This window comes from Paroedura picta, chromosome 8, assembly GCF_049243985.1.
Source record: "Paroedura picta isolate Pp20150507F chromosome 8, Ppicta_v3.0, whole genome shotgun sequence".
Classification (NCBI taxonomy): domain Eukaryota; kingdom Metazoa; phylum Chordata; class Lepidosauria; order Squamata; family Gekkonidae; genus Paroedura; species Paroedura picta.
In genome coordinates, this window is record NC_135376.1 from 80,148,206 (window position 1) to 80,161,943 (window position 13,738).

General features: G+C 44.7%; 1 protein-coding gene across 1 annotated transcript; it reads right to left on the reverse strand.

Annotated features, from left to right (window-relative positions):
• Nucleotides 1-415: 415 nt before the first annotated feature.
• KIFBP (kinesin family binding protein) lies at nt 416-12,445 on the reverse strand. The gene is made up of 7 exons (XM_077350555.1): nt 11,893-12,445; nt 9,865-9,963; nt 5,549-5,628; nt 5,282-5,465; nt 3,601-3,685; nt 2,934-3,043; nt 416-1,840 (listed from the first exon to the last, which is right to left on the reverse strand). Exons 1-7 carry the CDS (start codon nt 12,268-12,270, stop codon nt 968-970), a joined length of 1,809 nt encoding a protein of 602 aa, XP_077206670.1. The 5' UTR covers nt 12,271-12,445; the 3' UTR covers nt 416-967.
• Between the last annotated feature and the right edge of the window lie 1,293 nt (nt 12,446-13,738).

Genomic DNA, 13,738 nt, shown 5'->3' on the forward strand with positions numbered 1-13,738 from the left:
TCAGAAACCTCTCCCCCAGTAATAGGGGGAACTCTGATCTTCTCCAGCAGTGAATAACCTCATCTCACTGTGCTCCTGCTCCTCCCACTGTACATGCCGAGGCAGGTGGAGCAGCATCCTCTAGCTCTATGCACGTGCCTCAGCTACAAACTGTTCCAAAAGAAGCAAAGAAAGACAGCAGTTAAACTGGCTGGGCTCATAAGTCACTTGAGGGTCTTCAGCCATGACTAAAAGACAAGACATAGTTCCTTTACTTCTCCCTTTTACGTTTTGATTATGCAGAATTCCGACCTACATTTTCAAGGGTTCAGAGGACATTAAGAAGATCATGGAACTAAAGCAGGTTGAGTGTCTCCTGCCAAAGAGGTCACCAAAAACACACACACTTGAAGATTAAAAGCACTTCCAAAAGAAATTTCTGTTAAGTATGTTTATTTGTATTTGGGGGTTGGGGAAGAGGAGACGGCCAACAGATACAAAATAAACGACACTGTTAAATTAAGGATCTGTTAGTACTGTTTACAAAGGGACAAATTGAGGCAACCTGAAAGGATGCCATTACAACAATGTCTAAAGCCTGTTTTGGGGAGGGGAGGGTTGGACTGTAAAGACAAAGCCATTCAAAAGGTTCCCCTTCAGAAGAAGTGAGTGGAGAACAGCATTACGTTGGGAACTGGGCCATGTAGTGGAAGAAGGAGCATAAGGCAGGAAGGTTTGCACTTCGGTACACAGCAAGCAATACAGAGCACCAGTTGACCATTCACTGTATAATTAGTGCTGGAAGTGTGGGAGAACTCGAGCATGGGACGGTTTTCCATTATTACTGGGTCCTACGCTGCCTGTCACAGTGGGAGCTCACGATAGCAGGAAAGGTCCGATTACTACAAGGTTTCTGGCCACAAGGGAAGCCATCTCTTTGGACAGAGATCATTTTAATATTGCACATTTCCACCGGAGGGAAAAGGTTTTAGGAAGAAAGCTTTGCTCTTAGCCTTTCCATTCTTGTCGGGAGAAGAACCACCATCTCCTTACTGAGTTCTAGCTCGGTTTCAATGGCCGGGACAGCCTCGGCGTGCTTCTCGCAGTACTCGACCAGAAATGTGTAATATTCCAATGACGTCTGCATGTTCTCCAGCTGTTTTGTGCCCTCAGAAGTAATCAGCTTGCTGTACAGGCGCGCAATGTGAAACTTGGCCACCATGGCAGGGCGAAGAACATCTTCCTCAAGGGTTTCGGGGAAAACCTTGTCGGGGTTCCTCAGGGAATCCAGAAAAAGTTCATAGTATTTTATGGCCAGCTGGGCAAGAGAATTGATTTTTTTAATCGTGTGGGAGTCAAGCTCATCTAGCCTGTTCCCAATGGCTACCTTTAGATCCATCATCTCGTAATAGGTGTCTGCTAGTTCAAACTGGAGCTGCCTCCTGAGCAGCAGGAAATACTGTGGGTTTAAGTCCACAAAGATGGGCTCCAGCATATCTATCCTACGCTTGTGCATCTTGCAGCGCCTCTCATAATCCTCTTCAAAGAAAGCAAGCACCTTGAACAAGGCACTGTGGTCCTGCACAATTTCAATGTGGTCGGTGACATACCCATCTACCTGAAAGAACTCCTTCGCTTCACTGACAAAATTCTGACCCACCAGGAAGGTTTCTCTGGCTTCCTGGAAATCTAAAGGAAACACACAGCTCACTTTCTCTTCCATGGCTAAAATGGAATCACACAGATCACTGGTCCCAAAGAGCACTGCTTTTTTCCTCCCTTTCTCTTTCTCGTCCTCTTCTTTCTTCCGCTGGGCTATCAGCTCGGACTGCCTGTCAGGATCCAGCTCACCAATGTTGTCCTAAACAAGAACATATTTGTTTAAAAGATGTCTCTATCATGGCTACAAGACAGTAAAGAGCATCACTATTAAGGTAAATCCTTTCCTAGGAACAGCCTCCAGTAAGAGCTGTTTGCTCACAAGAAGAGCTCATCGACTTTGCACTCTTAGTTTGAAATGCACAAATTCCTAGGCTCTTTCAGGTTGCACAGCAGGAGCTCCTGAAAGGACAGCATAGCTTGGACCCAGGTAACTACAGACTGAGAATATAGCTTGTCTGCCACAATCTCCTGAGCATTCTCACCTTCAAGCCACTGAAGGTCATGCCAAGGACATGGGATGGGTTATGCTGAGTGAACACCCACAACATTCTGCAAGCATGCAAAGAGCCAGAAATCATGCATGTGTCTGTGGGGTGATTTCTGCCATTTCCTCGTTCACACAGCCCCCATCCCCACAGTTCTCCAGGCTCACAAGCCACTTTTCAAGGAGCTGCAATGGGAGGGTGGCAACGACACCTTCCATGAATGCTGCTCCGTTTGCTGTTAGTTGGATTCAAACTCATATATTTTACTGTCATTCAGGGCAATAATTCAATACAAACAGTTAGTGTTGTGAAATACATATTAACCTGTCCTTTTACCATTATTCACTGTCAGGTTCTGCTAGTGGGACAACAATAGGCAAGAAGAAAGCTGCTGGAGGCCAAAGGGCAAGGATGCAGTAGAAGACAATGCATGCTAGCAGCAGCTTAGCTGTGACAAAATAGAGCTCCCCTTTCTTGGTGACTTCGTATATTCAGTCCCCAGAACTGAAGCCATTTGGACCCTAAGCAAGTTAAGCATTTAGGACCCTAATGAAATGTGCCCATTCCCTTTGCAGTCAAGGATCCAGATCACAAGGTTTAGCTACTTGTTACCTTTGTCCTCCAGTAAGGAGACTGCTGTACACATCACCACTTGGCTCTTTGGGGCACCTGTCTTTGTCCATGAAGTAGTTTTATGCGTTGATTTAATAGACTGTATATCCATAGTATTATTGGACTCACTTTGGGAAAGGGGTTTTTACCATTATATGCATAATAAAAACAACGGCTGCATGCAATCTCGATTACCTCCAACAACTTCCGAGCTCCCTGCAAGAGGTTCAAGCAGTACTTAATCCAACATCTTGCAATTTCAGCTTTCCTCTGCTGAAGGTCTTGCTGGTCTTGTTCGGTTTCATCTGATTAGAAATATTAAGAGAGTCATATAACGGTTCCCACAGTCATGCTAATGCAGTGCTACATTTTGTCACACCCATCCTCAGAACAGCTTTCCTAACACAGTTACAATTGCAAGCCTTACTTGCACTGTAAAAGTCGTATATAAATGGGGCAGGTTCTCTGGAGTGAGGGCAAAGAAGCTTTCTAAATAAATAACAAAATTAAAAGACCAAAGTCCAAATTGCACTAATGCAAAATAGTAACTCCTTTTGTACCTGTGCTTTCCACCTCTATATCATCCAGTGCCATTCTCCCCCTTTGATCCCCTCAACAGCCCTCGTTGTGCACAGAAATGTAATGTAGGGAAAACATGCTGCAGAGAGGCAAGGAGCTTCCTCTGCTAACTCCCTCAAATCAATGGAAGAATGTAACGGATGGCAGCAAACCACACACAGGGCTTCAAAGAGGAAAAGATCCATGGCCAGGATAACACCACGCGAGCACAATATTCTATTGTTTGTGGTTTGCATATTTAATTCAAAGCTGCTACAGCTCAAACTGAAATGAGACAACTTACTGTCCTCTGCAGATGGCACCTGTCCAGCTTGAGCAAAGATGACACTGGCAGCGGCTAAACAATGCCTGGCCTCCATGAAGCATTGCTAGGGACAGAAAGCATGGGGGAACTCATAAGTGACACAGAACAAGTGGCTAACTTTCCCCCCCCTTACCTATGAACTCTGAATATCTTTGTTGTGAAACACACAGCCACAGGGGGGACCCAGAAGCAGAATTTAACTACACTGCAACAAAGAATTCAACAGCAAAGGTTTTTGTGCTTCAGGGCTGCATGGAAATAAGTCAGTTTTGCTAAGGTGGCTGTAGGAGCCCATCAACAGCAAAGGTATGTTTCATGTTGTTTAAACCGTTGGCTGGATCATTAATACCTCCAAATGTTGCAACTAATGGGTAATACTGGGTTAGAGGCACTTCCTTTCAAAGTAGGCTACAATATGCTGTTTCCTAAAATTCTGTAGCAATATTACTCGACTCCTAGGTATTTAATGGAAGAGATAGATCAAGTTGCATTTTCAGAAGCAATGAGATTTTAACTCAAAGACACAAAGTTCTGCAGGAAAACAGACATTTCATGTTTAGTTCTAGGATCACACAAATCAAGAAATATTCTGCAAATCTAGGAAATTTAGGTAATAATGACTAAAGGAACACCAAACATCAAACCTCAGAAGGTTTTAACGAACTACTTTGCTAGAAATTGTAATACACACTGCACTACTTACACCTCTTTTGAATAGGTAGAGCATAGAAACCAAACGTTTTAGTTCTCTATTTTCTCTTCCTACTATTGAAACTATCTGCACTGCAGATAGTGCTTAGCTCTATCCATAGAAAGAGAAAGGCCTGGCAGCACAGCCAAGTCCATCCTGCTTACCCTTTTCAGAAGAGGCAATGTTTGGAATAGAGCAACAAAGTATCTCAAGACAACAGAATTTTGACAAGGGAAGACCTGCAAGGAACCTGTGGGAAGGGGACATATCATTCTCTTTGTCTTTATTTCATCTCCCACACACCTTTTCTGACACCCGTCCCTTCTTTCTTTCAACATCACCACTTAAGTCACGCACTCCCAACCACTAGCTGTCAACCCCTCCCTTGCTGTCAGCTTGGCGGGGGGGGGGGGCAGACAGTGACAACTCCTCCCACCTCCAGCACTGCCTGGATATCATGGGGAAAGCTACGACTCCCGCGCTGCCTCACAGCCTCTAGCGTTGCCAGATCAGTGTGTCTGTGGGAGCCATGATTCCTGAGCCTCCAGCTTTGTGGGGAGAGGAATAGGGATGACTTCCATACACCCCTCCAGTGCTGTGTGCTCAGGGTGTAATGACAACTCTTTACCCCATTAGCTACCTGCAGCTTTGCCCGGTGGCGGTGGTGGTGGGAAACACAGTGACAACTCCTCTGTTCTTCCACCCTCCTCCTCATGCTGTGTCAGGGTGTGCAGCAGTGACCCTGGGCCCAGCACAGCTGCCAGCAAGCCCAGACCAGGGCCCCTCCCTCAGGCCACTGTCAGCATGTCTGAGGCAGTTGCACTTCTTATAGGCCACTGTGGCACATGAACTATCTGCAGGCCTCCCTGCACTTGTGAAATAGATATACAGACAGGTGCTCAAAGAACAGTTCTGCTCATAGCGGCCACTTAACCAAATGAGGCAGATGGACAACATTGAAACAGGCACCTTTGTGAGATAATACTGAGACAGAGTAGCTGCGTTGAGAGCCCATTTCACTGGGGAGTAGCCACTATACTCGAGCTGTCGTTTCAGTGTGGTGTGGCAATACTGGGCAGCCTTCTCAGTCATGTCCAGGTGCTGGTAGACTTGAGCCAGGTAATACAGCGTGTGAGTGCAGACCTTCTCAAATCTGGGGAAACAGAGAGGTTCAGATTTTACTTCTGCAGACAGGTACTTCCCACTCATGTCTCCTCCACTTTAGTTGCCAGATACCTTTTCGACCTCTCTTGGTCTGTCAGCTTCTCTTCCTGTGGCATGAAGTGTTCACTGGTATCAAGTGGAGGGTTCCCATTCTGCAAAGCATAACATGCAACAAAGGTAGTACAGATGGAAAGTTTTTGCTCATCAGCTACCAGCTTCGTGCAGTGGTTAAGAGTGGAGGCTTCTAATCAGGCAAGCCAAGTTTCATTCCCCGCTCCTCCTCCATATGGAGCCATCTGGGTGACCTTGGGCTAGTCACAGCCCTGATAGAACTGATCTCACAGTGCAGGGCTCTCTCAGCCTCACCTCCCTCACAGTGCATCTGTTGTGGGGAAAGGAAAGGGAAGGTGATTGTAAGCCGCTCTGACAATCCTTCTGGTAAGAGAAAAGTGGTATATAAAAAAAACAACTCTTCTTTCAGTGCTGCACAGAACTACTGCTAATAAGAAGAATCATAAAGCAGGATGCAGTGTTATTATACAAAGAACCCAAGCATCACTAAATACATATTTTAAGGGGGTGAAAACCTCACATACTTCCATGTTTAATGGAAGAACCTGGAATCATGCAGCCCTAATCATACACTCATCAAAAAATATTCCTAATAGTTCACTGCTACATATTTCAAAAATATGTTTCACTAGATATATAGAATAATCCATCAAGAAGAAAGTTTACTAAGATGCACATTAGCCATGAAGAACATATATTGAAAAGAGCCAGGTTGGTGTAGTGACCTTGGGCTAATGGCTGTCCTGTTAGAGCTATTCTCACATTATAGTGCTGTCAGAGATCTCTCAGCCTCACCTACTTCACAGGGTGACTGTTGTGGGGAGAGGAAAGGAAAACGATTGTAAGTCGCTTTGAGGCTCCTTCGAGTAATGAAGAGTGCGGTATAAAAACCAACTCTTCTTCTTCTATAAAGGAAAGAATAGACTGTACCTAAAAATAATATAATATAGGATATTTGCATTGGATTGACAACAGTTTATGAAGTACAGTTCAGACATCTCTTGAACAATTCAAGAACAATCAGTTATGAGCGTTGCAACTCTACCTATGATAAACTGGAAAAAATGTGAATACAGAGACTAGACTCCAACACAAAAGCAGAGACAAGACAAAGTATGGAAAATGCAGCAACACTCATAAGAGGTTCAATTGTCCCTGCACAACGACTAATGTGAAAAGTCTACACACTGAGTTTTCATAAGCCCCATGCAGATATTCAACAGAGGTTAGCAAAGGACATAGAGCATCACTGTCTTACTCACTCACCCAATCCAACCCACTCTTGTACGTTTTCCAGCCTGCTCCCTTATTTCCTCCAGCAACAGACATCTGAACTCCAGCTTGCCCCTTCCTAGAATTATGCTTCCCTTTGCCAAGTTTGAGCCTTGAGAGCAGTCTGTTAGTTTAGTGACCATTACATCTAATCAAAACTAACTTTACATCAGGTGCACAACTGAAAACACAAAAGGTACTGTCTGCAGCTTTATTGATGAAAAAAGGGGTCACATCTTGCCATTTTATGTCTTTTCTTCCTGTTTACTTTCTTGCTCTGCAACCCACAGTATACACTGATCTGTTCCTTGTCTGTCCCTAGTCCACTGCACGCACACACACACTTTTCCTTCTGCAGGGGGTTGTTACCAACTGCTGCTTCCCTTTTTCCACCCACGGGCCTTTGAACTTTCATCATTTACCCTGCTTCCTTCTTGCATTATTACCGCTACCAGAATTGCTTGACATACATATGTAAAGTGGATGCACACATGCTCTCTCTGGACTTTCCTGTCAAGGGATCTTTTGTCTCTGCTTATGCAAAACCTTGTGGAGGGATTTGAAACAGGATACAGGGAGAGAGACAACACTCAAGTTTTAATCTTTATTAAATATGTATATATGTTAACAGAAGGAAAAGAAGGGAAACTGAAAGAGCAATATAAAATTAGGGGAATTCCTGAGCTGTAAGTAATTTACTGGCTTGTAAAAGCACACAAGTATTTCAGGAATAAATAATAAGGGAAAATCTGATGATTCCTACTAGAAGCTGTCCTAGTTAGGCTAAATATTGTTCCTGCAGGCTGGTCAAAAGTTGAAAGCCACCCTCCATGCAGGCTGGTCCAAAGCTGAAAGCCATCCTCCGTATACAGTGTCCCCAGAGACCGAAAGAGTGAAGCTGGTAAGAATAGAAGCTTCTCTCCCTGAGTTGCCCTCAGAGGAGAGGGGAAAATCTGAAGAGCAAGGAGGCTACGATCAGGAGGGAAGAGCAGAAATTTTCATACATTGCCTGATCCTGTAGTCCAATGAAGTCAAAGAAGTTCTGGCTAAGAAGGAGGGGACCTCTGTCCAAGGGCAGATGAACAATCCTTGAGGGGTCAGATTGAACCTTACACCACTAAGCCTTGTCCTGTAGTGGCAAAGAAACAGTCTGGCTTATGCCAAGGTGCTACTTTTATCCTATATTTCCAGGGCATTCATTTCTGGGGCCAAACTGCATTAGTAGAATTTCAAGGTCCTTTGTACAGATAACATGGGGTGGGGGGAGCATGAAATCAAATTCAGTCACAAGAAAGACAAGGAAGAGAATTATGCATACCAGGGGACAAAAGGTTGGATAACTGGATTCTCTGAGTGGCAGACTTGATTAGCATCTGTTGAACAAAGACCAGAAGAATGCTTGGATGGTCCTGGATTCACTCATGATTAACGTTTCCAGCGAAATCTACAGTGTTAAGCAGATTCCTGGATGATTCCAGAAGGTTCAGTATTACCTTGTGAATCTCAATTAATTTATCAGCCTTAATACCAAACACTGCCCTGACCCAGGGTAGCCCAATTGCATTAGATCTCAAAGCTAAACTGGGTCAATCCTGGCTGATATTTGGATGGGAGACCTCCAAGGAATATCGGGCTCATGGTAGGCAATGGCAAACCTGCAGAGGCAGGCAATGGCAAGGTCTCTTGCCCTGAAAATCCTACAGGGTTGCCATAAATCAGCTGCGACATGACAAATAAGTAAGTAGTCTCTCTTGCAATCTCAGACATCATGTGGCCTGAAAAGTCCCCAAAATAGCTAAAAATATGGCTCCTCTTTTCCTCTCTGAACCACACAGCATGCTACCTCCTCTATCCATTATCACAGCTCTCTCTGTAAATAGTATACTCTATCCCTTAGCTCAAATTGATATCCAATAAGCTTTCTAAAATGTTCATAAAATATCAAAATTAAAAATTAGAAGACCCTCCTACATGTTCAAGTGTTTGATCCCCTCCACTTTCATCTGTGCAAAGATGACTGTGTTTCTACAGACATATATTTACTACTGAGCTGACTTAAGGGTTTTATAAGAAGCATTTTGAAACTGGCTGCTGAATTCTGTCTTTTGAATTGTGGGTTTCTTGTTTCTACTTGGCTCTGCCACTTTTTACATGGTAAGTGTCTTTGAGAGTGAAAGCACGAGTCATAATTTTAAAGTAAGTAAAAATACAATAAAGCAAAGTCAGTTATATAAGAACATTAATGTGAAGCCAATGAAATCTTCCCCCAGCATTGCTTTCCAGGACAAGTGCAGCATTCCACTGTTTTCACAAATGCCATAACTGAGTACTGACAAACACTGGAACTGCTTCCCCCAGAGGCATTTCAAAATATAAATAGGGCCTCAGAGGTCCTAACAAAGGCCCCACTGTGCTAGTGCTATTGCATAGCACAGTCAATAACTTAGGAGGGCTGTTTGCTATGCATAAAGAGTTTAGCATGTTACAGACCAACCCAATACACACAAAAAGGCATTTTTGATAAAAGTCCTCTTGGCTGTGCGTGTTATTCTGGCAATAACAAAAGCAAACATTTTTAGACTATCCCAATGTAGTGATTGTAACTAATATGTTATAGAAAAGCCTTGGGCGGCTGCAGAATAAGAACACCATTTGCATCTTACATAAATGCTAATCCTTAAATCAGTTGTCCATCATGACCATACCACATTAAATGTTTTTGAAACTACCTAAAATGAAGTTACACTATCAGACCCGTTCTTCAGTTAGCATTATTAATCATCATTTTTTTAGAAGAATGGCACACAGGAGCCAGTCATTCAAAAAAAAAAAAATCCTGGCAAAACAGGTAATTTCTCCAAAAAAAAGTTAATAACCCACACAACATAAAATCCATTCTTTGGTTCGCAGAACTCAAGAACGATAATCTGGGGAAGCTTATCTCCCTCCCCCCATGCATGTACAACTTGAAATTTTTATTGTGTTGTGGAACATCACTTTCTTACAGACCACAGCTAAAACATTAAGTTCATGCGGTGTATTACCTCTTTCATGTACTGATTATACAATGCCTCTGCAGATTCCAGGTAAGTCTGGGCTGTTTTAATGTCACCTCTTTCTGACCACAGGATACCCAGGTTATTCTATAAAACACAAAAAAAAGATTTCAGTTATTTCAGATCTGACGCAAGGCACGGAGAATCAAGCCCACAGTCACCTATGTCAATACAGCCCCACCAATTTCAGAGAAATATGAGGTCAGATGGAACCAGTAGCGGGAAAACAGTCAAAGTAGCTACTAGAAATTGGCTATGCTTCACTGGCGCCTCCCTAGTCGGTGGGCTTGCTATGTGCTTATGACACATCTCAATATGACATACTTGCCTAGGAATGCTAGGAATAGAGGAAATGCCATCATTTTAAAGCCCAACTTCATCTATCACTGTACAAATATGAACTATTAACACACAGCCCACTCCTATGCTGTTGTGCAAAAAGAAGCCATACGACCGCTGAATCTGACACTTCCCCTGCCAATTTTGTTGGCCCACATCACAATGGCAATGTATTAGTTAAGGCTGAGAGAATGAGCAAGCAGATTATATAACTTGCTACTGCTAGAAACGTAAGCATTGTGGCTCGCTAACTGATAAAGGGAACAATAAAATCAGAGTCCAGTAGCACCTTTAAGACCAACAAAGATTTATTCAAGATGTGAGCTTTTGAGTGCAAGCACTCTTTGTCAGACTATCAACGCAAAGCAGTGATGATCCACCAACTACATCTGTTCTCTTTCACTGTTACCTCGTTCTGTCCATTCCTTTCCAATGCTTCCTCACTCTGCCTTTCCCCCATCACTGCATAGCTTTGTGTGTCACCAACACGCACATCTGTGTATCCCCCGCCACAGAGCAAGCAAAGGATGGCACAGAACAGCAGCAACTTACCAGGCCTTGCCTTATCAGCAAGACAAAGTGGACCACACACATTGCGGCCCGGACTCTCTGACATTCCAAACAGCCACCACAGCGCTACGGCATTTCCCTAAGTCTGAAAACACAACCAGAACCATTGTCCATTTTGCTATAGCTGCAGAATCTAAGGTCGACAGCTTCATGCTTCGATTAAGTAGCCAAGACTCTAAGACTATCAGAAATAAAACTGTAGAATTTACATTTTGTTTAGACTTCATCACTGAGCATAATAACCCCTTTTATCTTTCTGTCCCGAGCTCTAGTGTTTTTTTTTCATTTTTGTGAGTAGCACTAGTAGCGCTATAAATACCACTCTTATTATTAAAATCAGAGAAAGACAAGAAAATTTCGAGGAAGACCACCACCTGCTTCCACAAGAAACAGAGTTCATGATGTTTACTGTGCATTAAATGCAACACTCATGACATCTTTACGGCAATCAATCATCTTTGCTGCATCTCCTCTCCTGAACAAAAATTCTATGGAAACAGATTCGGAATCTGTTGTTCAATTTAGGTTTCCTTACCATTCCAAATGGACCAAATGTTCATTTAACTGCTGTCATGATCAGTCTCTGCCATGCACTGAATTGATCAGGTGTACAAGTTGAACAAAGGGGCCTCATCTATGTGATTTTGATTTGCTGAATGGCCCAAAAGTCCAAAGCCAAGTCCTCTCCCACAGCAAACACTACAAAAGCAACCCTTCTGACCTTAGAAGTGCTACCACCACACAAGCCCAACTTCTTTATAAAAATAAATTATGCACACACACACATCTATGCTGTTACAGGCATTGGCTGACCTTCATTTGCCTGCATATTCTGATGACAGGAAGGAAAAAAAACCTGCTTAGGCTAAGCAATATAATATACACAAAACTGCACTCTTGTTGAACTCAACAGAGGTGAACTTCAAAGTGGTGGCCTTTGATGTCGCTATCCTTTCATCTTCTGCATATCGCACAGCAGTCGCAACACCTGTTCACGCATTAACCCCCCCCCTCCCCAAGGATGCCCCATGCAAGAAGGAAAGACCCCGAACTGCTGGGGGAGGCCAGAGGCGGCTGCGCAGCCCCCTCCTCCCCTCCCGCGCCCACCTGGGCCTGGATGTAGAGGGAGACGCAGTCCGCGGAGAGGCGGTGGCGCTCCAGCAGCCTGACGCACTTGACCAGGTGCTCCTCGCCGGCCGAGCACTCCTGCGTGTCGGTGTAGTTCACGCCCAGCTCGTACTCCACGACGGCCCTGCGCACCGCCTGCAGCCGCTCGGGCTCGCCGTCGCCCTCCTGGCCCTCGCCCGGCGCCCCCTCGGCTTCCTCCGCGGCCAGCAGCTGCTTCACGCCTTCCAGCAGCTCCCGCGACGCGTACTTGGAGCGGTACGGCTCCGTCTCCGGGTCGTTCTTGGACTCCACGTACGAGAGGTTGACGGCGCTGCGGAACTTCTCGCACAGCGAGGCCCAGGCGGCGGGGGTCGCCATCTTGCCGCCTGCCTCCCTCGTCCCCTCCGGTCTGTTCGGCCGCGGCTCGCCTTCACGGACCCGCCGAAACGCCACTACGCATGCGCGGCTCTCAGGACGCCGCGGCCCAAGCCCTGCCGCCCACGCCTCGTTCCCGGAGTTAAAATGGAGCCTGGGTGGACCTGGGATGCTCGCCGAACAAGCGTCGTTGCGGCGGCAACCAACGTGACGTATCACGATGCGCGTACGTGATATGCGCCGTGAGAAACGGTAGCGGAAGCTGCCATTAAGAAGGTCATGCGCTTCAGAGACTAGCAAAATTCCAACATGAGCTTCGCTGGGCGCAATGTGGGCTGTGGCTCAGTGGACCTGGGTCTCATTTTGCTAAGTTGGAGCAACAGGGCCTTTCCCTTTGGATTAGGACAACAGTGTGCTTAGGGGGGGCACTAGATAGGGTTAGCCTGATCCCCTCCCTGCAACAACTGGCAAATTGTTTTCCAACATAAGGGAAGGCTGTGAAAGATTAGTGTAACTAGCAAAATGGATTATCGACGTTTATAGTCTATTGCTGCTGCCCGGCCCTCGGCTTTGAGAAGGATCTTTTGAACTACAAACCCACTGGAACATTTTCTGGTGGTTGTAATAGCCAGCCTTTAAGTCAGAGACAGACCCCCGATTTCATTATTTCCCCTCAAAATTATCCAAGTCAAATTTTCTCAACTAATATTTTGGTTTCCAGTGTTTCATTTTCCTTAGTGCACAAAACATTTAGTTTTTAAATCTACAGCAATTTTGAAAGCCTAGATTGTCATTTAACAACTTGAAGACAACAGGAAGACATCAGCACAAGTCCCCTGTGCTTCCCGCCCCCCCCCCCCTCCAGTTTACGTACAGCGGCTTAAGTTTTTGCAAGATAAAGTCAAAAGCCTTTATACGTCTCTTGCAAATAAAATTCCAATAATCTACTGCAAATAGCCTATCACTGTATAAAGAATGCTTTGCCAAATCAGTTGCCCTTCTTAAACCAATTCAGATCCCTTTCATTCATAGGCTGGCTTTATCTATCCCAGACTGCACCCAAAGTTCAAATCAATAGGTCCTCACTTACACTAGACTGCAATCTTCAATCTACCACTGGGTACACTGAGTTTACACCCCCAATCCAATCATATTGCAAAAGCTGGTTCTGCACTACCTGAGCAGCAGCTAGCTGTCACCACTGAAATCTAGGTAAACTCAGATCTGCAAGAATGGCATACAGTGCCATTCAAGTGTTTATCGTTGGCCCTCTCTTCAATTCTAAAATGAACACAATGGGCTCCTCCTTAATAAGAGGCAAGGGAAGTATGATTTGCAACCTTCCCACAACTGTTTTTCCTTTCTGCTTGCCCATGTGCCTTTTACCCCCTCCTACCAAGCTCATGTCAGCCCTGGGAGAAACTCTTAATTTCACTAGGTATATACTTAAAAAATTACTGTTAAGATTATA